The 27,758-nt window shown below is 38.0% G+C and overlaps 1 protein-coding gene across 1 annotated transcript in view; it reads right to left on the bottom strand.

The window, feature by feature from the left end:
• XRN2 (5'-3' exoribonuclease 2) overlaps positions 1-27,758 on the bottom strand; it is a 51,444-nt gene that overhangs the window by 10,793 nt on the left and 12,893 nt on the right. The window contains exons 15-27 of the mRNA XM_035565448.1: positions 27,410-27,541; positions 25,462-25,577; positions 21,931-22,066; positions 18,330-18,437; positions 18,164-18,253; positions 17,930-18,002; positions 14,385-14,468; positions 13,526-13,623; positions 13,356-13,435; positions 11,434-11,490; positions 8,875-8,943; positions 8,642-8,776; positions 7,262-7,389 (exon numbers count right to left, since the gene is read on the bottom strand). Coding sequence (XP_035421341.1) covers positions 7,262-7,389; positions 8,642-8,776; positions 8,875-8,943; positions 11,434-11,490; positions 13,356-13,435; positions 13,526-13,623; positions 14,385-14,468; positions 17,930-18,002; positions 18,164-18,253; positions 18,330-18,437; positions 21,931-22,066; positions 25,462-25,577; positions 27,410-27,541 — 1,306 coding nt within the window. The remainder of the gene's footprint in view (positions 1-7,261; positions 7,390-8,641; positions 8,777-8,874; positions 8,944-11,433; positions 11,491-13,355; positions 13,436-13,525; positions 13,624-14,384; positions 14,469-17,929; positions 18,003-18,163; positions 18,254-18,329; positions 18,438-21,930; positions 22,067-25,461; positions 25,578-27,409; positions 27,542-27,758) is intronic.

Genomic DNA, 27,758 nt, shown 5'->3' on the forward strand with positions numbered 1-27,758 from the left:
AATAAAATAAGTATATTTAAAAGAACTGCCCTCCAATTTCCACACTCCATCACTTATTTTTAAACATGCCATAGCACTTCTTTTAAGAAGGCAGAACAGAAAAGCACAGATACACTACAGAACACATTTCACTAAATCTTTGTTGGTTACTACTGCTGATTTTGACAGAGCCCCTTTATGCTGGTTGGTGACAAGCTCAATATTATAAAAGGCGACCTTTCTAATATGTTCAAAAAGCTTCAAGTTATATAAGAAGAAATAATTTTAATTGCTAGAACTATCATTGACTAATGCTTGGACACTCTGCAGGTATCTGTGCTGTCTGGGACGTTTCAAAATGCAAAAACCATGTCTGTTACTGTAAGAACTGAAGATTTAATTTAATATTTACATTTCACAGAAGTATATTCATCACACTATACTGAAAAGAAATAGATATGTATATAAACAACCACCCACCACTGTATTATCATGAGGACACTCCATGTTTGTAAGCAACAAATATTTAATACTCACAGGTTCCCTCTGATTAGGTTAAGTTATTCGATAAGCTAAAAGAACAACCAGAGGATGTAATAATGTGAGCAGTTTCACTTTATTCATGTTTAAATGTACATATATTTATATTTAGAATTTCAAGATATTAGAGCTGTATATAGATGAGAGATTGAAGATGCAATTATAAGTTAACTTCGGTAATGATATATAATAATCTATTAGTGATCTCTCAGATGATATAATTAGACTGAGTTAAATCCTTTTGGTTAAAAACTTGGCCAAAGACAGCACCGCAGTTATAAGAAACTGCAATGAAAAGGACCACCCACTTCTCAATTGTTTCTTCTACCCAAACTAACTCTTTACAAAGGCGTAGCAGTAACAACATTGCTTTAACAGGACATGCAATTAAATGGTTGTTGTTCCTCTAAATAAACTGGTCAGTAAACAGGATGAAAGACACAGCTAATCAATAGCTCCCTGGTCAGTTCACAACACTCAAATTGTGTATCAATCAAAAGCTTCAGTTTCAGTGGCACCTTTGATTATCTTCAATGGTGTTTAAGTGTGACCTAATTTTAACAGCTGGTTCCAGAAGTTGTCTGATGGACACACTACGGTGGGACAGTAACACCCTGTTAAACTGCCAATATTCAAGTGCACTAAAGCTTTGCAATAATTTGAAAGAAACGGGGAGAAAAATGGATAGAGGAAAATCTGAGCCTCTCTCCTAACTCTGGCTGGATTGTCTGCATGCTTTAATGGTCTGACCTGGACAGAAACCTTTCATGGCAGCACTTGAGAGTGCAGCATATAGCGCGGGCAGGCCCTATTGAAGATAACAGTTTTGTCAGTGGAAATAAGTTCTGATCCCAGCAGTACCACCACTCCTGCCCAGGCTGCCTCCAGCCGGAGCTAATCTCCCTCACCTGGACCATAGAACAGTCACCTGCTGAGTGGCACGCATCTTCTTTTAAATCTATTATATATAATATACACGCACACACTGACCGATACTAAGACACAGCCTTAACCTGAAGCTTAAACAGAAAGTATAGTGAAGATGAAATCAATAAAGACTTTCCAAAATTGTTACATAGAATAGTAAATTTGGCAGAGCCCATGAGTGTCACTCCCTTCAATCCAAAAATATCCCAGCAAGACTTTTCATTTCTAATAATTTCAAAGTTTTGCAGATACCAGCACCACACAAAAATATGCAACACAGCAGAACTGAGCTCTGCTAAAAGCGTTTTCAGATACAAAAATCTTCCATCTCTTTCTTCCCTATGAGGAAAGACTGAGAGACCTGGGTCTGTTCAGCCTTGAGAAGAAAAGACTGAGAGGGGAACTTACCAATGTTTACAAATATCTTAAGTGTGGGAGACAGTGGGATTTGGCCAACCTCTTTTCAGTGGTTTGTGGGGACAGGACAAGGGGCAATGGCAACAAAATGGAGCACAGGAAGTTCTGTACCAACCTGCGAAAGAACTTCTTCACGGTGAGGGTGACGGAGCACTGGAACAGGCTGCCCAGGGAGGTTGTGGAGTCTCCTTCTCTGGAGATATTCAAGGCCCGTCTGGACGCCTACCTGGGCAACCTGCTCTAGGCAACCTGCTTTGGCAGGGGGGTTGGACCTGATGATCTCTGGAGGTCCCTTCCAACCCCTAAAATTCTGTGATTCTGTGATCCGTAGCTACTACCTACCACCTGTAGCTCTTCACCTGCAGCCATCAGGATGACTGTTAAGTTCTGTCTCTGCCAGAGCCTGGCCCAGGAGACCTACAGGTCTGATATCTTCCCCCTCCATAACTTGATACATCATAGTTTTTAAGCTATAGCTTTTTGCACAGATACCTGTGTCACACTACAATGCAAAGTATCAGTTGACAAAGAAATGGGAGAAGGGGACTCAGTTCTCTTGTTGTTTGCTGGGAGAAAAGCTACCAGGAGAAACAAAAAAACATATTCCACGAAGAACAGTGGTGAGGTTTCCCCCACTTTTCTTTCCTTCCATGCAGACAGAGCTAGGCAAGGCCTCCTGACAATTACACAGACTAATACAGTCTCTCCCTTCCTGACCCTCCCTGGTCAGAGCTTCACATGTAATTGAAATTTATTAACACATTTTCCACTGCAGAGCCAGGGTCAAACAGTGCTCTAGCGAGGAAGCCAGTGAGAAGATGATGGTCTTGCCCTGTGTGGTGTTTCCCATTCATACGGATCCTTGAATAAGGGCTAGTTAAAAATTTACTTCACATTTAATCACTTTCTTTCCACCTGGAAAAGAAAAGGCCTGACTATCCTCCTATAACCACATGTTTTTGCAGCTTAAGAACAGTTTAAGACAGAGTTTAATGAAATCATTATAAAAACATTGAAAGCCACCTTACTACTGTTCATTTGTATGACTCTGACAGAACAATCTTTGAAGGGGAAAAAGCTTGGAACAGTAAATTGCACTTCAAAAAGGTAAAAAATCAGAAGAGAAATGACAATTAATATTTTATTTAGTCTTCAAAACTTAGGCATTTCCTAGAGCTATAAGGCCAAATAAACCGCCTTCTGCAGCAGCTCCTCAAGTAACAATTTATCTAATCAGTGTGGCAATCAAAGATGAGATTTTGTGTTTACTGATTGCACTAATCAAAATCAATTTTCAAACGCAGCTAATTGACAAGTTTACTGACTGAAATGAAAGTCATAAATCAGATACCTCGTATTGCAGAATCCGAATATGCCATTCATAGAGTACTACCATACTACACTTGACTCCCCAAGTTATCAGCACAGACAATTATTCATCAGCTGAAAATTGGCACATCAAAGTCAAATCAGAGAACAACAGTCAGGAACACCCACAGATGGCTCTTGAAGGAGAGATGGCACTTTGGTTGACCGCATTGCCCTTCTAGAGTCTATTTTTTCTTCATCATACATATAAAAATGTTATACATAAAGTGAAAAGTTGTTTTGCATCAGTCTCACAAAATGTGAGCATTTTAACCACATCAGGTCTAGTTTTTCAGGAATGCATAAATGTGCATTTTCAGGAAGCTTCCCAGTCCAATTACTCCATAGCATACAGATGTTCTTTCACACATTCTGCTTTCTACACTCTTGCAAAGATCTAGCCAATGAACAGCTTTGACACAATAGATTTCCCCCATTAAGAACATTCTGCTTATTCCTTCCCAATTCCTTGTAATTCGATTTTTCTAGTAGAAGACGTGCACGTTGACAGAGGCATTTGTGCCTGAACTGAAAGGCGTGGCTGCAAAGGCAAGAAGATAGCTGTGCTCTCAGATCTAGGAATACCTCCTGTTACTCCTAGACAGAATGCTGTCTGGTTGAAACTGGTGCCAAGGAGAGATAAAGCCTACATGCTTAATTCTGACAACAAATTTCCATCAGAGCAAGCATGCTGTCCACACATGCTATTCCTGTTCAAAAAGATGACTGCCACCTACTGAAGCAAGGTTCAGAGGGATGCTGACGTGCTCCCATCTCAACAAATCTGCTTGACACTAAACCCATGACACATTACCATGTAGGGCTGTGGTCCTGTTTTCAAAAGCATCCTTCAGTGCAAACATCAGAAAGACTGATCTCAGCAGAAATTCTGGGCTATGACACTTGAAGGTATTTTAACAAGTGCCTTTAAATGGTGTGAGCAGGTCTCATTCTTTACTCAGTAAAAGGAAAGGTCAGGTGCCTGTGGCCACTTGGCACGGCCAGGCCTGGCACACGCTCCAGGTGGTGGGATGCCCTGCTGGCCCCCTGGGTGAGCTGGCACACCGCCCCTGCTGTCCAACCCGGCCTCATCCCGCTGACTGAAACATCAGCTGTCCTTGCACCTCAGTGAAACGACAAGACACTGAAAGAAAGATACTCTCCAAATACTAAGTCAAGCACCACTATAGTTCGTTAATTGTCAAGACTTCACATTGCAGTCAGTTTAAATCAGAAGTTAATTAGGGTTTAAGACTAATCTCCTAGGACAGCTTGGTAACATTTATAGAAGACAAGGGGAAAAAAACAGCAAAATTAACTGACAAAACACATTTTCAGTGCGTTATACTCCTTTCCTCAGTTTTGTGATTTCGCATCAAAAACAGTGTGCCAGGAACCAGCTTCTTGACTCTGGAATGAGGAGCCCAGAGCGCGACTGCCTGCCGACAACCCCTGCTTTGTGCAAGAGCCTTTGTACAATGACTGTGGGCAGCACCGAACAGGGAGGGCTGACCTGACACCTTTTTTTACTGCAGGCCCAGGAAAGAAAACAACCTCTGCCTAATGGAAAAAGAAACACTAAGGAAGAGGCACAATGGGGAAGGGAAAAAAAAAACAAAACCCTTCCTCTTAGATCTGCCAGGCACACCTGCGGAACAGTAACTGGGGATGCCTGAGACAATCTGAGGATGAGGAAGGGACAGGAGATGATGGGAGAAAGGGATGTGTGAAGGAAAGCCTCCAGACAACTTCTGAGGCCAACAGATGGACTGGGATTTCATATTGATCAGCGGATTCAAGCCTCCTCGATATGAAAGAATGGCAGCACTGGGGCATATTTGCATTTGGAGTGTTTTCTATACAACACAAGGTGCTCATATACCATGAGGATGAGAGCTTTATAAGTACCTAATTGGCAAAAAAAGCTCCATGTATGCAAGGCTCATAAAACTGCTTTGAAATAACTATTTCGCAGGAAGCATGAAGATTCAAGTTTCAGAAGACATGAACAACAGTACAGGCACTCGTGGGCCCACGAATACTTTATCTCCCCACAAATCCACACAGACTCTCCTTAGAGAGGAATACAAAAATATGATGCCTGCCTGGTAGTTCTGCCTTCCCATTCCCCACACACTTCTTTTAAGATCATATTTCTGTTTGCTCAAAAAAACCACTTGTTTCCCTTTAATCAAAGTTAATAGCTCCAGACTCTCATATTCAATCTGATTCCTCTCACAGGAAAGCTTCTGCACACCTGGCTCAAGTACACTTCATCTACTTTGGACCCAGACAGTAAGTTTAATTCAGAGTGGCCACTGATATTAATTATTTATTTGCTGTTTCATATGCAGTCAAGAAATACAAGTCAACTATAAAAACGCAGACAGCTTCTTTAAGCAGTGATCTGGTCTCCTATACATGACAAAATGTTGTAGTTCAAACTCGGCTATCCCAGCTGCTGAAACTTCAAATATTTACATAATTCAACACTGCAAGAATTCAGCTAAAAATGAGAACTTCTAACTTTAAAGCACCTTTTTAGGCAGCTTAGCCAAGTTTCCTCCTGTTTCAATCCCACCATTACAGAAGTGCAGCTCCTGATCACATGCAGAGACAGGACTTGTTAACAACCCTTCTCCCTGGGTAACTGAAGCTAAATGCCCAAAACAAGAGTAGCAGATGGGAAAGGACAGAGGCACAAACTTTCAAAAGGGACTGGGCAGTCCAGACACAGCAGGAACAACTCTCAGATAGATACCACTGTTCTTCTCTCAGAGTCCTACAATCTTTTCTGAGCAGCCACCATGTACTGTGCACTGATTATTTTCTGTGGCCAGCATCCTCTCTTCAGACACAAAGCATCAAAATTCTAAGTTCACCAATGCTGGTGATGTTGAGATTCAGCTACATAGTTAATATGCTCAGAATAATGGACACTAAAAATCCTTATTACACGAAATGCAATTTTTCCTATTGTACTTGAATATTGGGCACAGTATTTTAAGTGGGATCTTGCTTACAGGCACATACTCACGTTTTAGAGTCAGAACAAGTTTAGTACATTTCACTACAGCCATTCCAAAAAAGAAAAGTAATGGAGAAGAGCAACACAAGGTTAATTACTCTGCTTCCCAGTTTCCAAACAGACAAAAAAGCTCAGAAATTTGTATGTAGTTCTGGACTCTTCAAAAATAAAACCAACTCATGCAAGACAGACATTTGAAAAAGAGTTGCATTCATTTCAAATTGTGACTTGACATTTAACTAAGTCTAAACAAAATAATTTTGTGAATTAACTCAAACAACACCTTTCCCCCACCCTCAAACTGATGCCAACTAACAGATAAAGGGAGGAAAAAAGGGTTTTCAAGAACATTTTTTCTGGTGTATTTTCATTATTTTCTAGCACTGCGTTAACATTGTACAGGAGAAACTATCTGGTTGGGCTCTGAATAGCAAGGCTAGTCAAAACTAAACAACAAAGTCAAACTTGCATTGATAATGTCAAGATTTTCCTAGTGAACAACGTATACTTTACTGTTTCATTCCAGCAACTTTAAAGAAAAATGATAAAAAATTTTAAATCACTGTTTATAGTGATTTATAGTGAACTAAGCATTGTTTTCTCATAGGAAAGAAGAGGTTTTCCTCTCCTAAAAGCCCAAGGTATTTGCTTATGTGGTCAGGGGTGAGGGAGGAAATGGTATTTGCTTTTTGGCAGGATCAATCTCCATAACAAACATCAAATAAAGCAATAAAAGACATTTCCAATCCACTGATGTGAAAAGTGTTCAAAATTCAGGACCTCACTGTGCAAGGGCACCAAATCACTAAGGATATCTGAATATAACCATTTGAAATTTTTAAAAAGTGTATAAAAATGTATTGCAAGAATGTCCATCGACAGAAGAACATCAGAGCAGTCAAAATGCATCTCCTGCAGGACAAAGATGAATTCCTGAATCCACTTATTTGTAACAGTGCAACAGACCAAAATCAAACCGAGATATTTTTCAAACCCACTTACTTGACAACAATTTAGGAATCTGCTGCTGCCCACTCAGAAGTGGTCTGCTGTATGGGCTCCCATAAGCTCCAAGAGGTACAGCATTGGCATACATTCCTGGCATCCCTCTTTCCCTTGGCATTGTATGGCTATTATGCATAAGAAATGGAAAGGAGAAAGAATAGGATGTTTTTATCAATGCCATCTTACAGCACAGCTGCTACCCAGTCCATTACATACCCAGCTCTCTCCAATGCACCAGTGGAGATGTACACAAACACGATGTGTTGACTCACTTACAGATAAGGGTCCCAGACACACCACAAACAAAGCACATGCTTTGTGAGCCAGTCCCAGTAAAAACTCTCATAGCAAGCCACAATAACCAGGAAAAAAAAACCACAACACTAAACGTATTTTCCACAAATTGTGTAAGAGTGTAAGAATTCAGTAAAACTGAACTGCTGTCACATTGCCTGCGAAGTGAGAGCTGACAAATTACGGGATCTGTAAATGTTGGAGTCAATGTTTGCCAGGCCTTTGCTGTTTTTATCCTGTGCAGAACTACACTCTCATTAAGACTTAATGAGATTTTAATTAATGCTCATAGCGTCTCCACCTCAGAAAACAATTTAATAAGACATCATATATGATCAATAACGTAACTACAATTTTTTTTTTCCTTGTAACTGTAACATGGAAGAAATGAAGATTGTTCACAGGTGTAGCCTCCTTTAAAACATTCTCTTTTCTGGCTCTGACAGACATACAGCTCCTTATAGTTCCCAGTAAGGGAAGGACATTTCATTTTATTTGTAATACATAATCTCAGCTCATTCTCTCTCAGATGCTCCAGTACTATTCTCATAGTATCTGAGAATGCCTCAGAGCAAAGGATGAAAGTTATTTGGACTTTTGGAGAACTAACAAGAACTGTGAAAATGCCTTGAAAAATGACGATCAAATAGATTGCATCATGCAACATGTGCTTCAAACAAAGGTTTGTAAAAAACACTCGTTTTTAAAAGCATGAAAGACATTCCTGTCTTCATAATAATATTAACTAACACTTGTGTGAAATATCCTCATCGTATCTTCTGTACTTCAGGTGAGTATCACCAAACAAGTTAAAAAAACAACAGGAAATCTAGTTAGAAATATTAAGAAGAAGAAAAAAACACCCCCCAAAATTAAGAAGAATGCATGGTACTACTGCAAAATTATCATCATGTATGATTATTAACACTGCATATAAATATCACATACCAAAGTTTCCAACATGGAGCACCAGCATCTAATCTCTGATTGTTTCCACCCCCTTGCTGTTTTTTTGGTGGTGGTGGTTTGTTTTTAAGAGGGGCAATAAAGGGGTATAGTCAGTAGCCCTGCTGCCAGTCTTACCCTAAAGTTCTAAACGCTGACTGGTCCAAGTGGACCGGCTTTCTGTCTCGATTAAAACCAAGCTGCGGTCTCCAAGGCCTGCCATCATTGCTGTTTTTTTCCCAGTCTCCTGGCTTCAGAACTGGAGGAGGTTTCCTGAACATTAAAAATAGTTCCATAAGTAGTTATTACAGCAAATGCTCAGATTAATGAAAGAAAATTGAATTATTTGAAATCTGACAAATGATACTTACTTTGCACCAGGTAACACTGTAGCCTTGAAAACAAAGTCTTCATCAAACTGTGGATCTTTGAAAGAGATGCTACACAAAAATAATTGAAGATTAGGTTTACTTGATAATTAAGACAAGCAAGATGAAAACGTAATCACTGATCTATTAAGTGATGTACACAATAGATAAGGTAAGATGTAAGAACCCATGACTTAAACTGTAAAATGCATTTATTATACATGGATATATTGACTATATGGAGTTGGATATCTCCATTATCTTGCACAGGGTGACCTTTTTCCTCCTCTGTATCAACAGTCCATCCAAAAGAAAGTTTAATGCTTAGACAACAGTCCCATGTCTGGGACTGTTTTGGAACTAAGTCCCATGCTTAGAAAACAATCCAGAGATGGGAAAGGTATGAACTTGCTATGCAGTCTAGTCAAAAATGTACAAAACTTGGAAGTGGAATTTCCTGGAGCAGGGATTTTTTTATCCCAAAAGGCAGCTTTGCAGCTGCATGTAGTTCCAGTAGAGAGAGGTACACGTATTTTCCGTGACATCTCACAAACCCTGCATTTTGAGCTGTCTAGTGTTACACTAACTACTAATAGAGCAACTAGTGGCTGAAAGCTCAATTTCTGATGGTAAAATGCACTTTATAGCAGTTTGGGTTTGCTTTAGGTAAATTCATCCACACTGCTAGCAATTCCAGTATAAGCACCCACGCCTCAGGAAGGCCCCACCAGCTGCCAGAAACAAGTCGGAAGAACCATTTGATAGAAGAATGCTTGGGATGCCAAGAAAGACAAAAAACAAACCACTAAGCAGAATAATTTCATTCTTCCAGCAGAAATAAATCTTTTTTTTTTTTTTCCAGCACAGAGAATGAATTAGACTCCAAGGAAAGAGAATAATGGTGCCTTGGAAAATTCAGCCAAAGGAACTGAAGAGCAGAACCATGACCACCCATACTATCTCAAAAGACAGGAAGAAAACTCTTTGCAACAGAGGAATGGACAAAAGCATAAAACAATTCAAACCTCCTGACAGTAGCAGATAGAAAGCTAAAAACTACCTTTAACTCAAAGTAACTAAATTCCCATTTCAGAACATCATTTCAACAATATCCTGACAATCCACAACTTCACATTTCTTATGGCGTGTAAATAGTTGTACTAGTAGAAACAAGTTATGTCTCCTCACAGACAAAGCATGCAAACAGATCACAAGTGATTTTCAGTGTCTCAAGTATCTTATATGACCTTAAGACATGAAAGGTTATAGGCTCAAGCATTAGATACCTATTAAACTGTACCAAATTAAGTGAGAATGACATACAACATGCTAGATCTACAGGAATTTGTTGTCAAGTGCAAGAATAACTCAATTCTTCGGTGACCACAGGATTTATCTTTGGAAATTCGTTGTTTTTTTATTCATTATTAAGTTTCCTATTATTCTCCCAAACACCACAGGCAAAGTCAGTATTACTCCTACTATATAAAACAACGAGGAGGCAAAAAAAAAAAAAAAAAGCATTGCTAGGGGTGAAGCTTTTGACTTGGAACTCCTTTCTCTGCAACGTCACCTTTACCACATACAAATTATTTAACCTAACAGATTAGGATCCAACTCTTAAAGGAACCAGCAGGTACTACCAGCCTCACACCAGCCTCCTGCACCAGGACAATGGAGAGCAGCCAACACTTGAGGGGCTGAAATACATTAGTAGGTGGGTTCGTCGTGAGGGGTGCCCAATGTGCGGATGGACAAGTCTCAGCGATCAGGAGAACCTCTCCATTAACCAAGAGTTCTAAGACATGGAGCTGAAGAGAACAAGTCTCCAGAAGAGAAAAGGCATTCAAATAAATAAATAAAAGAAATCTTAGCAATGGAAACAGTTTATATAGAGATCTCTGCCATTCACCTCTTACAGGGCTGGAAACCCAGCCATTCACAGAGAGAAAAAGGAAACAACAACTCACTGCTGACTCTTCTTAAAAACACAAAGCTTATATTCTCAGACATCCTCTGGGAATTGTTAGGAATGAAAATGGATAAAAATTCAAAAAGCACAAATCAAGAGCTGGAGGGCTCTTGACTGAAAAAAAATCAATACCCAATTCTGTTTCAGAGACCTGGTCTTATGAAAGTTTGGTTTTCTTTAATTTAAAAGGCTTGACAGAGAATACAGAGTTCTGTAGGTGTTACTCTCTGCTTGCCAACGATACAAAAGTCATGACAGAGAGCAAGTAAAAAAGCAACAGCAGGCACGATGAGGTCCTTTTGAAGGGATGAAAAATACCGGGTTTGGTGGACCGAGAAACAACCATTTCGGATATCCCTACAGGACATGCCAGCACATACTCAACACGTAACTCAAGTCCACTATGTTACAACATAATATTTTAGATTCAATTTTCACAGAAAGAAAGAAATATTTAAAACAAAAAAAAATAATAATTTTTGTTAAGAGACAGATTCCACTACAAATTCAAAAATACAAAACAAAATAGTAAACCATATTTTGTTACTGCATTTAGTACATCATTGTATTAAAACCCAGCATTTACTTACCTGACTGCAGAATTTTGTGTAAGATCACGCAGCATTGGAATGGGAGACTCCACGATCCTGGTAAAGAGAAAAAGCTCCGTTAAAATGTCACGTAACATCATCATCATCATTTACCATCATTGGCTCCTCTTTCTCTGTTGCTACCACTCAAGTTACTCTGTCAACTAAACCTACAACAAGTAAAAGGATTTCAAAAATAGGTCATCTTTTCTCTAAATCAAACAGTTCTTAAGTAACAGAGTTACTGAACTCTTATTTCTTAATGATATCACTTTTGCAGCTGATCCTGCATTTGCATTCTCTAACATCTAACAGTGGTTTCACACACCTCCCGCTACCCAGCTGTCTGTTTACAAGTTAGAACTATTTTGCATCTTGGAAACCTCTCCATATCACTGAGGTTGGATTATAACAAGCCAACAGGTTCTAAGAGGGCAGGAGAAGACTAGAGTGACAGACACACAGACAGCTTGTGGACACAAACTGACTTCCCCAGGAAAAAAGGCTTTGAAGGAAAAAATATTTTTAGCAGCTGTTTTACACAGCACTTGAAGAGATTCCTTTCTAACTGAGATTTAATAGGCTGAGATAGCTGCTTTTTAACCCTTTCCTTCAGAACTTGTATCTTCACATGAAGCAGACAAACTGCATGCTAAAAAAAATTAACCTCATCAGTCAGAAGCTAGATGCCTCCAGCTCATGCCACTATGCACAACTGTCACACACCCATGTTATACACAGGTCACAAACAGCACACACTGGTTGAATTTAATCCAAACCTTTTTAGCAAAGCTAGACATATTTTGAAGTGTTGACATAAATGCTTCTTCATCTCCACAGAATTCCTAACAAACAGTACCTCTCTAGGTAAAAATAGATATCCATTTCTCATGGCTTATACAGGGAAGACAATGCCAGAAGAATTTTCTTTTTTCCTGCATTACTATTCCCTCCAAGAACGGCTCTGACTTGCTCATACCCTTCACAAGCCATGACAAGAATATAAAAATGTATATTAGTGTGACCTATGATACATTATCTGTCCAACAAAATCGGAGTATTTGTGCATTTAATGCAAATGAGTTACTGAACACCTGCTTATGCCTCTAAGGAAAGTTAGATAAATGAATGCATTTCCAATAATGTGAAGGTTACACTGATCACTTCTCAAACTTATGTTGAAAGAGGGGGGAAAAAAAGCACATTTTGTACATGTAGCTGGTAAGGCACCTTCCTGAATTTAGCACTGTACCCTAAATATAAAATGGCAAAATACATCTCTGTCTGGATTTTTCTTTAATGAAATTAAGATTAGCATATAAAATGCTTAAAAAAAGAAACCAGCATGCCCCAGTGGAAGTTATATCAGTCTATTAAATTAGCATTCATAAAATAGCACAGAGACCAAAACAACATGATGTTACAGAGGAAAGCCACTGATCACTATAGCTTTTAGTATATAGTCCCTGTTTACCTATTAAAGTTCATCAAACAGCAATGAATACATAAAGGAAACAACAACAACAAAAAAAACAGTCTTCCATAGATGAAATTACAAATTTTAAAAAAATACCAGCAATTATAAACACACATTAAAGTGCTTTACAGATTTCCGATGCTGTTTTAAAAGACTATTTCTGTAATAATAAAATGGGATAAAACAGGCTTGTAGAGTAAGAGTTCTTACTTTTTTTTTTTAATTATATACTAACTATAGTACACACCTATTTTAAGTCCTAGCAGAAAGCACTTTTAGCCTTACAACTAAATGCACTGCCTTGCCAGAAGTTTTAGGTTTCTCATTGTTAGCAGAGGTTTTTTGTCGTTGTTTTGTTTGTTTCTTTGTTTTTAATTTAAATACAGATGTAACTGAAGAAAGTATCCTTTAGCATCAAACATCCCATGCTGAAAGCTATACTCACTGATCTGGAAGAACAGCATTTTCATTCAGTGTAAGCTTTCCCTGGATTCCATGACACAACTCTGGTGGTATATCCACTGGCTACGGAAGAAATAATTTTTCAGCTGAAGCTCATTATGAGAACTCCACCCTCACCACTTCCACAATCCTTTTACAACAAATATAAAATACCTCTGTATTTTTGGACTTGTACTGTTCTACAATAAAGTCACAAAGTGGATGGTGTTTTCCAACAAAGAGAACATCCCCACCAAGGCTATTTCTTCTGTCTAGAAAAGATGAAGAGAATGAGTTAAGAGTTCAGAGGAAAGAAGGAGGTAAGGAATACAGCATACCAGCACACCATTCTGTTGAGACCTCTACCAGTGCTGCTCCACAGGAAAGCTTCACTGTGATTTATGAGAAAGTTTTGAAAATTCTTATCGTGTCTATGCCTAAAACAGAGGGCCTCCAGTCACACAGACTAGTAGAAGACAGGAAAACAATAAGAATCTTGTGCTCAGTGGGAGGAATTTTGAATTCAGAACAAAGACATCGGCTGAAAAAAAATATATACAACTCTGAAGATCACTTTACCTACAAGAACCAGCTATCATTTTGGCATAATGCAGAAAGTGAAGCCCAAATTTGTCTGTATAAGTAGAACATCAAGCTTCACATACTGTAACTGGACACAGCCATCCTGGTAAATAACTAAATTTGAAAACCAAGTTTATTCTTTTGATTCCAACATATTAATCTAACAATTACTTCAACTACACTGGTAGAAGCTTTTCATATGATTAAGCTGCCATCTAATTTTCAGGTTAGATCTCATGCAAGTCTACTTCGTTAAAATAAAAGCAAGTGAAAGTTACAAAAATAAACCCATCACAGAGCATTCTAATTACCAACACCATCCACAGAGAAGTGGATATAGCTTGACATAATTCAATTCTTGCTCATTTAGGGTTTAAAGGTACATGAAACAGTAGTAAGAACAAGTTCTAGTGAATACACTACAGTCACAACAATGTATCACAATTCTTACTTTCTTCAGGAGTGAGGTCAGGATAGACTTCTTCCAGGGCAGCTCTAAGGCGTCGCTCATCAACAAACGGCAATAATGCAACACCTGTGAAAACCAAACCATTATTTTTCATGCTTGCTGAAATTGAATTATTTACGTCAGAGACATTCTAAGGGAAAAGCATCCAAAAAAAAAGAAGCTACCCAGAAAAGTAACCATCCCTCATCCCCAATCTAAAACATCTAGCAATAGAACAACAGACAAAATACTATCCTCCTTTTCTAGTGGAAAAAGTCAAAACATTACAAAAATCACTTAACTTGTGACACCATCTTATTGCAAGTTATCTTTGCTACACACTGTTCAGAAGAGTAAATATCGTATGTGGTCCTCCATAACAGATCAAGCTATATTAGAGTAAATGAACTAGAGTGTTCTCATTCTGGGATGAAAAGGGAAAAATAGGAGAGAAAGAATAGCACAGGGAGTTGGGAAAGCATGACTGTCACGGGATTTAGCTTTGGCTACCACTGTTTGAAACCACCCAGGCTACTTACACAGTGTGATACTCTGTGTGATTCACCATTCTGCAAACTAGTGCTGCTTTAAACCACCCAGAATACCAAGTTCTCAAAATGACGACTGATTGGCAAAAGTTTGAAATAGACAGCCCAGACGTTTCAACTTAACAAGATACTGTAATAAATCACAAAGAAAAGATTTTGAACTGCTGTATTCTGAGCTGCTATGGCTTCAGGAAGGATAAGCAGGAGCTCATAAAAGGGTAGCACTGAAAAGATACCACAGAGAGCCCCGATAAATTCTTTACCCAACAAAGAACTGTCACATCAGCACAGAAAAAACAAACAGCCTAGATTTTCAGTTTGTGACCCCACAAGCTGTTTAGGAGAAACAAACAAACAAACCCACCCAATGTGGTTCAACAGTAATACAGGTCGGAAGGGGATGCTTATATCTGAGCATCCCTCTTCTCCTCCTCCTCCCTCTCCACAGTCCAGGCCAGACACTCAGAAGCAGTATCCACTACCCATACTTGCTTCATTTAGAAGATGAGCTCATTAGGACAGTCATTATTTATCTCATTTGCTACTCTCCTGAAAGAATTCAATGCTACTTTGTTCAATTTGTTAAGAGACGACAATGGAAGAAATCAAGTGAAGTTCAGCCATGAGGTGACACATTATATTATCCATTAGGGAATATTCATACCAGCTACTAGTTTCACTCTGAAATAACATGGATGCTCCTCTCAGGACCACAATTCCTTGCTAAGCAGCACATCTCACATTTCTACGAGCCCACTCTTAATCACATTTGATGAAACTGGAGAGTAGCCTTCCCTGGTGTGCTCTAGTATTCTTCTATTATCAACGCTGAAGAAGCACTAAGAAATTTACTACAAAAGTTCTGTGAAGATTTCATCCTGTTACCCTTATTAAAGGTAGGAATTTGGGGTCATTATTTTAGTTTTTACTTTATTTCCCTTACCATAAACACTAGAGCTTTATCTGACCAAGATGACAGCAAAGGCTTCCTACTGACAACATTCACAGTCTCCTGTTTGCATCTATTAACAGTTCTACCAGCAGGCAGACCTCAGAAACCTTTGTCATTAAACTCCGCTACGTAACATTCACGGAGACTCTGAACTTCCACAGATGTAGATTCCTCACCTACAACTTGGTCTGCCTGCACCACTTCTGTTTTGCAAGTTTGGTCTTCACATGGCTTTATTAAAACTAATACTATTATCCTGGAGCAAGGGGAAGAAGGAAGGGGTGTAACCAAAAACTTGGCTTTTAAATGTAATGATACATTACATTTAAGCTTGTTACCTCTCTTACAAAAGCAGGTTGGAAGAAACCATGAAAAAGTGTTAAATAAGTCAGTACTTAGACTGACAGAACGTATCAGAATACATCAGAATATTATTTAGCCTACTATGGAATGAGGCACAGAGCCGTACAGCCTTCTGTTGCCAACCACACCAAGCAAGAACGCTGCACTGCTCTTCCTCATCACCAAGTTCAGGAGGATAACCTCCACACTGACTGACTACCACTTTATCAAAGACAGCACCGGACCACAGCAATGTTCAAATTTCAGCTGGAACATAACTACTACTGAGGGGAAACAACAATAAGCCTACCCTAAAAAACAATTTAGTTTCACCTTCACAACCCACTGGCAGAATGACAACAAAACAGGAAGCGTTCATAACCCCAGAGATTACAAAAAGGATCAATGGTGAGCTTTTAGAAGCATAATCACATCTCCAAAAGGAAGATCTTCAAACATTTCATCAAAAGCAGAAGGTACACTAGAAACTATTTAACCAAGATACTTCCAGCTTGGAAAATATTTCTTGTTTCACAACTGCCTCTTAAACATGAAAATTACAGACGTCAATCTAGAAAAAGTTTATAATGCAATTAAGCATTAAATTAATCAAAAGTAACAACACAGATTGCTGAAAGCTACTGGAAGCTATCTAAAACGTTACTGCTTTAAACTGTAAATTTGATAACCAGACATAAGGATTATGGAAAGTTGCCAGAACTACACCTGGGGGAAGGGCTTCAAGTTACAGAGGGAAAGCCTGCTAAGCAACACATCTCTTAATAGCTAGGTGTATTCTCTTTGGTTTTGGAACACTATCAGGAATAAGGCACTAGTGTGTCTGACTGGCTATTTCAAGGCACAAGAGGATTTGGGAGAGGAGGAACCAGAATCACAGATGTTGGCCAGAACCTCTGGAGATCATCCAGTCCAATCCCCCTGCTCGAGTATGGTCGCAGGGGGCCCAGAGTAGGTTGCCAAAGACCATGTCCGGTTGGATTCGGATTATCTCCAAGGATGGAGACTCCACAACTTCTCTAGGCAGCATGTTCCAGTGCTTGAAGTCCTCAAGTGTGTTTTATTATGTTCAGATAGAATTTTGTGTGTTTCAGTTTGTGCCCAAATCATTATTTATACACCTAATGGAGATGTTACACTATTGGCTGCATACCAGATAGAAAATTTGGCAGCTCATTAAAACTAATATTCTCTAAAAGAAGAGACCACATTAAATATAGTATCTATTTTTTCATTCTTTGTATGTATTCAAATATTTCTATATTCCCCACAGCATTTTTCACAAGGTACTAATGAGCCACTGATTGAACAGAATAAGATCCATTAATTAAATGCAAAGGAGATGAGACAATTACATAGTAAGGCTGATAAAAATAGAAAAATGATTAATCTAGTTCAGGACAAATTAACAAATCTAGAATGACTGCTGAAATTACTACTAATCATTGCCAATCCTAAATCAGTTACTCAACCATAATTTGTTCTTCACACAAATTTCTTTTTAAAAATAAGCCTGCTGCAAAATACATGTCCCCCACACCAAGTAACACAAGTTACCTTTGCTACTTCGTGTGTCATTATCTCACTAGGATGATTTTCCATTTTATTCTTTTTTTTTTTTTTAAACATAGATTCCTAAGACTAAGGTCAGTGTACTGTAGTTCAAAAGAAGAAACTTGAAATTTCACCTTGCCAAGCATATTTTTTCCCATTCAAGTCAATAGCAAAATCTTCAGGGTAGAAGTCAATTATGCTTGATTCCTGTATTTGAGAAAAACAAACAAAAAAAATCATTAAAAACAATTATGAAATTGGCTCAGAATACTATGAAGCTTCGCTATGTAGCTGTACTTAGCTTTGTGTTAGCTCACCCTTTGCTAAGGAGGATGGCTTACATAGAGGAATACACTAAGGATTCTTACCGGATCTGTCATGAGCTTCCTCCAACTTGGTGGCAGAAAGTTTCCACTTGCAGCTGGAAATACTCCCATAAGTTGTTCAAGAGGCTTGAACTATTGAAAGTAAACAGGCTGATGAAGGACATTTCTAATGAGTTGTTAAATCATAAATAAATAAACAATGCCCTACCGGCTTTGAGCCCTTCTCAAAATCCGAGGGCATGTCTGCAATACCATCAAAGTCAGAAGCAAACGGAGCATAATGAAAAGGGTAATACCAGTTCCAGGAGGCACAGCCCTAGGACAGCAAAACAAGACAAGCAAAATCAGGCAAATAAAAAGTGCAAAAGGAAAAAAAAAAATCATGTAGCCCAGTAACTAAAGTTGACAAAATTTAACCCAGCGTCAGCTGGGAGAAAGAGGAGTCCCCATGGTTAGAAAAGAAAGAGCTCTTGCCTCTAAAGGTACTCTGGACTTCAGGTTGGGACTTAACTTTTCATAGCCAGATTAGAGCGAGTAAGATCACTGGATAGTGAATGGAGACCTCGGGCATTTCCTCAGCAGCACAGAACAGCAGATTGACTTCTCTGCCAAAGTACTCTTGCTATGTGCTAGGTTTGAGTCACTAAGGGAGACAGCCAAAGAGACAGACCTAGCACCGTAACAATACAAAAGACCTTACAGAAGAATCTTAACCTTAACTTCAGGACACTGTAACATACCTCATGCTTTTTTCTTCCCCCTCTAGAAAAAACATACACACACACACAAGAAATCCAATAAAATCAAACAAGTGTCTTGCGAAGAGCAGGAAAACACAGTCTATCCATACAGTTAACCAGCCCCTGGGGTTAAGCTGAGGAGCTTACAGCAACTGGACATATTTTCAAGTTGTGTAGAGCTGCTGGCACATCTCAGAACGTGGAAACACAGAGGAGGAATTCTCAAGTTCTCTGTAACTGTATAAACAGTAGAATTGTGCAACTCAGAAAGCCATTACATTGGTCTCAGCAGGAATAGAGGTACTTTTCTGGCAGCACACAACTTGCACTACCATTTTTCAAAGCTAAATCCCACTGCTAACTTGGGAATATGAGGGACCAGAGAAATCTGACATTCACACGACGTAGTGTACATTCTATCTGAACAGCATTAGTTGCAGGTTGGAAAGTATTGTTTTAAACTGATACTTTTCTATTCAGTAAAAGCACTAACAAGCACTTCAGGTAACATTTTGCTTTTCCCTCTCACTCTTTCGTCTTGAATACTGGGAAATATATAAAGTGCATTCACTTCAAAGTCGCAAAATAATCCTCAAAAAGAAGAAAAGAAAATCAGCACAAACACATTGGAACACAACACACTTTAAAGGAAATGTGGCTCTAGAAGGTTTAAGTCAAGTTTTCACCTTCTCAGCTAGCTATCTTAGCAGTAGCACTTGAAACAAAAGCCTACTATTTTGACTTCCTATTCTGAATAAGTAAATGTCAATGAGGCTCCTCCAGTGATATTTTTGGTATAAACCTACAGCAACTTTAATATCAGATGCAATTCCTCAGGTGATTTCAGTCTGTTTCAGAAGCCAGGTGGATTTGGGCTTTTTGCTAATCTTTTTCCCCCGAAACAGGTGTTTCTACTAGTGGAGCATGTTCTATGTTATTAGCTTTTTATAGGAGTAGAAATGCACATAACATTCTTTCAGATGTTTTATGGACAATGAACAGTGGTTACTGGAAGCAATTTGTACCATGGCAAACAGAAAAACAAAAATAAAGCAAACCTGTTTTGACATTCCCCCAGTCCAACAGTTTCCTAATCTAACTTCCATAGGGGCCGAAAGTGTTTTGCGTGCTGCTCCATACTGATACAACAGACTGCCCACGTGTAGCAGGTTGTAGAATCTTGCCGACACATAGCTCTGTTATGCAAGTATAGCTAGCACATGCAAGCATTTCATTGCTACGCTGTTTTAAGTCAGCAATGTATTATTTTTTTAACAAGGTCTAGAGAGAGATTTGCCTTCTTTTTGAGTAATCTGAATACAAAGCAAAGCAGTAAAAATAAAGCCTTAAACATTTGTGTATGTTCAAGTTTTCCTTTGGAACTTTACTCAACCAGAAATACTTTTATACAGCCACTTTTCCTTGAGATCTTATTTGCACTCCTCCTCAATTTTCTGGAGAGCACTGTGGTCCTGCCTGAAGCTTGAAGTTATCAACCTCACTGATTTATTTTCTTTGCAGCTGTAATAACCTATCGTTCTTGTGTGTATCAGTCACTTCTGTCTACAAACTCCAGAGAACAAGGAGTCAGCCACATACATCTCATTAACTAAATAGGTTTTATATGCTAAACTAGGGAACACTGCATAGGGACTTGCTTGTATTGTTTTAAGTTTGGGTATCTGTCAGTTTATCAGCTCTTGTACATTTAAAACCACAAATCTCTCAATAGTACCGAGGTTTGAACAGTTATAAAAACACACCATAATGTTTGCACTAGGCTGTGGCATGCTCAACACAGAGCAATGAATGTATATCACACTCCTTTGAATAAAAGAACCTTAATTTTTACAAAGCTCAAACGAAATGTATTTTGATCTCCTCATAAGTATTTTCTCAAGAACATCTACTCACAAATTCTTTCATAATCCACACTGTCTTTTGCAGTTTGTTTTTTTTTAACCACTGCAATACTGAAGGTTGCACTCGCAGCTTTCCAGCAGACATCTATAGCTAATCTATTTACACAACTCAGACACATGGGCATGTATAGATTTCTAGGAATACATCTTGCCACAGTTAACAGGAACACAGTAAGCTTTCAGCAAACCTTAACTGTGTGCAGGATCATGGGCATTTCTGCATGTCAAGGTGGCCACTAACTCCAGGTGACCTTTTTCCTCTGCCAGAGGAGCTACTCAAGGATGTGCACAGCTAAATTCAGCTCTCCTGCAGATCTGCTGAAACAAACTTGCAAGCCTTAAACTGTATTGTTTTCATCCACCACAACATGCAAGTCAGAGCCCTAACTCTGATAATAGAGCAGAAGGGAAAAGAATGCCCCCTTTTTTGTTCCAAGAGAAGGAAAAAAATCATGCTACAATAAACTACATTTTTTTTGCATGTGTGTGAGATATTTGCCCTGCCTGCACTTTAAGTCAGACAGGTATGAGCTGCCTATAAGAAGCGTGCAGTTTTGTCAACATGGTACTGCATTCACGCTACATACCATGTTGAGACAGATAAACTTCATTTGCTGGCACATTTTATTCCCAGGTCACACACAAAATATAACTTACTTTGTTTGCAGAGCACAAAACTAGTTATTAACCATCAGTACAACAAACACCAATATGTCTAACTAATTTCTTGCCAATCTGACATCTCAATTATCGAAAGATTGAAATCAGATACAGATTACTTCAATCACAACGCACTTCATGGAACATCATTACAATCTATGGAGAAGACCATGACTCTGTTCCTTCCAAATTCTTACTAGGATTTCACAGGCATTGTCCTTTGCTTGCTCATTGTCATTGCAATTTCACCAGCCACGTATTGCGAAGAAAAAAAATGCATCAGTTCTTAATAAACTAAGAAGTACTGTATGAGAGAAACAAGAACTGCATTCAAATTTCAAGTGTCAAATAGAATGGGAATGCATTTATATCTTCAGAAAAGGATTGCTTTGTGAAAATAAGCAATGAAAAGTTATTATTTCCTGAAAAGAGGCAGGTTGCAGACACAAAAGAAAACTAAAGTTTCAGGGAAGAAATTCTTAAGTACCTGATAATAATATCTGAGAACCCAGCAAAGCCCTTCAACATAGGACTGTACAACTTTACGACGAAATTTCTCATCAGATGCATCAACATCAAATTTGTTTTTATAGTAGCGTTGCTTCCAACCAGTTTCCCACAACCTGTGTAATAAATATAAATAGATGTCAATACATGTTAATATATGTCAATTTACATTTCTGAATTAAAGTTTAAAGCAAAGTAACTCTCTACTTTAATTCCACTTTTATACTATTTAATACTGATTTAAATGAAAGCATGAAAACTGATACTCAACAGCAAGATAATAAAATCCAATGGCCAACATCACAGAAAATCCACAGAAATTCTGAAGCTATCATCCTGACAAATACATCCTCAAAGTCCTAGTTAGAAGCAGAGTACATTTTCAAAACAAGGGTGGAAATATCAAGATTCTTCAAATTCTTCAGTCTATTATTCCTAGTCCATAATTTCATCTTTCTTACCAGGAATCTACTACCAAAATTCACATTTGAGTTTTGCTCTTCAACTCTTCCGTTAGAAACAAAAACACTCTTCTCCTTCCTTATCTAAGGTTGTTTAATCTACTGTAGGCCAAAGCCTGTATCTTACAGGAATCTCTTCTCACATCAAGTTCTAACCTCTATTCTTACTACTCCTCCCAAGCAAAGGAGGGCCAGTAACCAAATTATTATTTTATTAATAATAATCACCAACTTTTCTATTGCTGTTCAGACAAGCTATGACTACCAGCAGAATTATCTGCAACTCAGGAACCCGGTGCTTGCTGACTGGCATTAGATGAGCTCCCTTTAACAGAGGGATTTTCAATCTTTCATGCCAGAGGGGGATATTGGAGTCAGAAACGCAGTCTCAGACACTCTTTATCACACTTCACACAGCTCCCCCTTATGTCTACTTAGGGATGGGGCAGGGAAAACAACCACATGCTCACCACTGACAGACAAGCATTTGAATCCCTCAGTTCTAATGCAACATAATGCCACACTTCAAGAAAAAAGTATACTGTGAAAATTAATGGTAATAATATACCTGAGGCTTCTCTAAGAAAAAAAAAAAGAGCAGGGGGAATGCACGTCATGGGCAGCAGCAGGCATCACCACTTGCAGACTACAAAGTTTTTCTTCCTAGGACACCTATCAGCTCACTACATCTACTGCGTTCCTGATTGTTTGAGAGATGACATAAATTTTGAGAACAACTGTGCCACAGGCATGAAGCTATGAACATGCACATAAAACTTCCATTTGTTAGCTGTAACAGACACACAGAAATCTTGGGGGAAATTCTGGCTCAATTTAGAAACTGCTATCTACAAAGCCAGTTTTAAATAACAGATTAAGCTCTACTTAAAGTTTGGTTCAATCGTGATGTCATGCTTCAAAAACTGGCCTTCCTCACAGAGCTATCTTTTTTTCATGTGGTACACGCATTTTCTTTTCATGTGGTACACGCATTTCATACACGCATCTCAACCTGCATGTGAATTTCAGTATTTAAGTGAACTAGAGTAAAGCAAATTACAAACTGGTTAAATCAGATAATCCCTTAATAACGATTTTAATTTTTATGTATAATCTTTTTCTCAGCAATTCAAAATTTGGCATTATTGCACCTTTAATTTTGAGTTGACCTGTCAGGTTACATGTGTCCTACAGATTCTGTATGTAATTCAGACAGGTCAGCTCAAACTTATGCGTGACACTCTCATAGCACAGTAGATATAGTATATGAAGCCTTTAAAAGTGAACAAAGGTCGCTTTAAACTTATTTCAAAAACAAACCAACCAAACAAAAAACACCAGCCCAAGATGCATATCCTTTAGGTTTTGCAGAAAGAATCTTTTCCTTGCTTCTGTTTCAAGCTGGTTGACCAGTACAGGGATAGTATTTATATTCAACCTGAGCCAGCTCAAAGATGGCTTAAACTGATGAGGAAGTAGAAAAAACAAGGGACATGTTCAGGAGTTTAAGACAAATAGCCAGGCAAGCAAGGACAAGAGCTGCTTGTGCTGAAGTATTGAAGGACAGAGTCAAGAAGATCTGCAGTCCATGCAGAGGACTCTAGGAGTTCCCTGGCAGCTGGATTCCTACATGAGCTTCAAAATCCTTTCCATAAGATGACAACAACAACAACAAACACCCAAATTTGCTAGCTGACTAGAACTATTTGGGCTAGTTTTAAAGTCATTCTAAATACAAAAAGTACTTTTGTAAACAACTTCTACATCCAGTCCACTTATGCATTCATTTTTACTTAGTAATCTGAAAACGACTATTTTAAATCTATTTCCACCCTCATCTAAATACAACTTGATACAAATCACACTTGTAAAAGTCTAAGAAAATACATTTATTCATCATTTCCCAATACAATGAAAATCAAATAAGTATTTTTCAATCAGAACAGGATCTGAATATTCTGAGCTATAGCAGAGCTAAAAAATTGCAGTTAAATGTAGCATATCCCCTGGCTTGTCAGTACCACCTTTGTGAAAAATTTTGCTACTTATAAATCACCATGATTCATTCATGCTAGTTGCTTTAAAACGAACAAATAAGACGCTTAACACTTCTTTTAGCATCTCTGCTAAAATTCAAACGCAAAACACAACACTAACATTTATTCTGATATTAGGCATAAATTTTGCTTGATCAATATAGAAAACACAATGACAAAACCAATTCATTCAGATCTGCATATATAATAAATAAAATAGGAATGACAGTCAGAGTATCTTCCTGGAAGATCGAATTGGCTATATGCAACAAATGTCATGACAACACTACAGTACACTAGTGATCAGTACTTCACAATGAAGTAACCCTTTTCGTTTTCTCATGACTAAATATGTCCCCTGGCTCTACAGAATACAAAAGCCCGCTGGTTGCGTTTATCAGGACAGTAACTTCAACAAAAATTATAAGGTCTTCACCCTTGACTTAAAGGGTAATAGCCTGATTTAAACCTTTGATAAATTTACACTCACTGGTAATTCACTGTCAGTTAATTCTATTCAAATTCCTATCCTTTAATCATCTAGGGAATAATATTTAAAAATTTATTGCAGCCAAAAATGAGCGTGCTACTAATCAAAGATGGAGGAAAACCTACTGTGATAGCCAAAATAAATAATGCTGCACATGCAAGTGCAACTGAATTTTATGGGTTAAACAGTTCAAAAATTCAACTGCAGAACAGAGGCATTCAGCTCACATAATCAAAGCTGAACAGTGGATGTCTAGCCAATCTAGCGCATGGTCTCAAAGGGAGTAGTGGCTTGCAGGATGAAAACCTGCGCGCATACTAATCTAGATACTTAGATTTAACAGCTATAGCTTACATATCTCACTGGAATTTACTGAATATTCTAACCCTCCACATTAATTACCGGTGGATAAAAAGATCATAGAAAAGCATCTGAAGGCACTGATGCTCTAAGCTAAATGGCATTAATTAGACTGCATCTATTTCAGCAATTTGCTAACAAAGTGCTACAAAAAATGGCTTCACCTGATATTATCCTCTGGCTCAGGTTCACTGTCACTATCTTCAGCTTTTCGTTTAATTCCTCCTCCCGGGGATGGGGAGCCATCAGAATTGAGGCTGGTATTTGGAGATGAAGTTGTCTAGGGTCATAATTATTACAAATAAATAGAGGGGGGGAAAGGATTTATTAGACATTTTAAATTCAAGTTAAAATTAACAGCTATGTGATAAAGAAAAATCACACATTATTTTAGTTCCCCAAAAAATCAAGGCAAAATCTACACAATCCTTAAGCTATGAAGTCAAGCAGCAAAAGAAAAGGAAAGACATCTTTCTATTAGAAGGCAGGCGCTGATTTATACAGCCAAAAAGTTCATCGTATTTTAGAAAGAAAAAGATGAAACAAACAAGACTGGAAAATGATAAGACATGCCAGTGATACATTCCAATTTTGAAATACAACTGTTGTGTTTAGTCCTACAGCTCATGTTACAACTTCATTTTACAGTGACAGTGAAAAATGCATATGCAGAGGACCATACAAATACTGCTTGTAATTCAAAACTGGCAGAAATACTGTTTTCTCACAACTGATCCTTTGAACTCCTTTTAAATTTATGTATTTTAATATGATAGTCTTAAAAAAAGAGTCTGCCATTTTCGGTTCTACAAAGTGAAGATAAATAGCTGCAATAAAATAAGAATTGGCATTTTAAACAAAACCTCAACAAGTACATAGATTCCATAAAAGAACTGATTTGGTTAACCCATGTGCAAAAGTTTCAAGATTAAAAGGGAAGAATAGCAGAAACTATATTTTAAATAAAGCAAATTATATTTATTCAGACTTAAAGACAGAAAGTAAATCTTCACGATGAAAAGAACCTTTACTCAGAAATACGTTCAGTGTTTCAATGAAAAATTATGAACAGAAAGAATGTTAACTTTAATAACAATATGACAATTGAGACTGCTAACAGAGCATTGAACTTATTTCCAGTTACCCATCGCTTTCTAATACCTTTCCAAGGTATTAGAAATTAGGTATTACCTATGCAAACACACACGTACTCTTTAAAAGTGATCTGGGAGACAGATGTTTATGATTAAAGACTGATTTTTTGTTTAAAGCTCTTGCTAAAAAAAAGATACTGGAAATTATACTAGAAATTCTGAGAACTTATTGAAATATAATGGAGACATACAGCTTGGAGGAAAAGTTGTGGTGGGGAATGATACCATATTTTGTGCACGCACTGGTAAATGGCAGCTTGCATCATTTTTCATACATACTGGTCTTTCAGTTTCCTGATTAAAACAAGTTCTTTATACACACATTGATCACTGAAACAAACAAAATGCACACATTCTATGTGCATTTCACATATGCCCTGTCAAGCATGCAAGTCTGGACATGAAAGAACAGCTTCAAGCTATACCTCAATAATTCTCAGCCTGTTTTACTATTTCTTCACAGTACTGAGAGACAGGAAGTCCCCATGGAAAAGTAATAACCAAACAGGTCAGAGTGCAGAGATGTCACAAATTCCAAAAGCAGTAAACAGAAAATATATGTATTAAAAGAACATCTCCAGCTCAGGGAATCAGTTTGTGTCTTGCACAAAACTACTGAGGAAGCTTGTAAAACTATATTCTCAGAAGGTTTGACTCCACAAATGCCAAAGGGGTTTGGTGAGTAGTCACCATATTTGATTCAGATGCATTCATCCCACACCTGCATTCCCTTAACTACTTAATGAGCAATGCTATTTCAAACATTAAAACAAAGAACACAATTTTATTTAAGTAGTCTCACAACGATTGAGTATTAAAAGCCATTTCTCTGAAAAATACATATTTCTTGGTCTGCTTTTCAAGAAGACCTGACAGGTTAGAGAAAACGTTGTCCAGAATTACACAGGATGTGATTATTTTCTGTTTTATTTTTAAATACCTTTAAAATTCTACTTACAGAATTCTGTCTGTCATGCATTCTCATCTCATAGGCAGCTTGTCTAGGGTTACTGATTGCTTGAGGACTGGATCGATTTCCCAGAGCTTGAGGGGAAAACTGACCACCGGGAATAAAAGAAGGATGATCCCTCTAAAAAATAAATACATACTGGTATACTGAAAAAGAAATGTCATCTCCACAGCAATATGGTCATGTCTCAGAATTTTCAGATTAGTACTTTACATAAACAAGCACATTTCTCTCAGTTTGGTTTAAATTAGTTATGTTTAACAATCCTAGCCAGACATAAGATGACACGTGAGACCCTCACATTCCTGTCATTTATTAATCTCTTTCATAAAGAAAA

Source organism: Cygnus atratus, chromosome 3 (assembly GCF_013377495.2).
Source record: "Cygnus atratus isolate AKBS03 ecotype Queensland, Australia chromosome 3, CAtr_DNAZoo_HiC_assembly, whole genome shotgun sequence".
Lineage (NCBI taxonomy): Eukaryota > Metazoa > Chordata > Aves > Anseriformes > Anatidae > Cygnus > Cygnus atratus.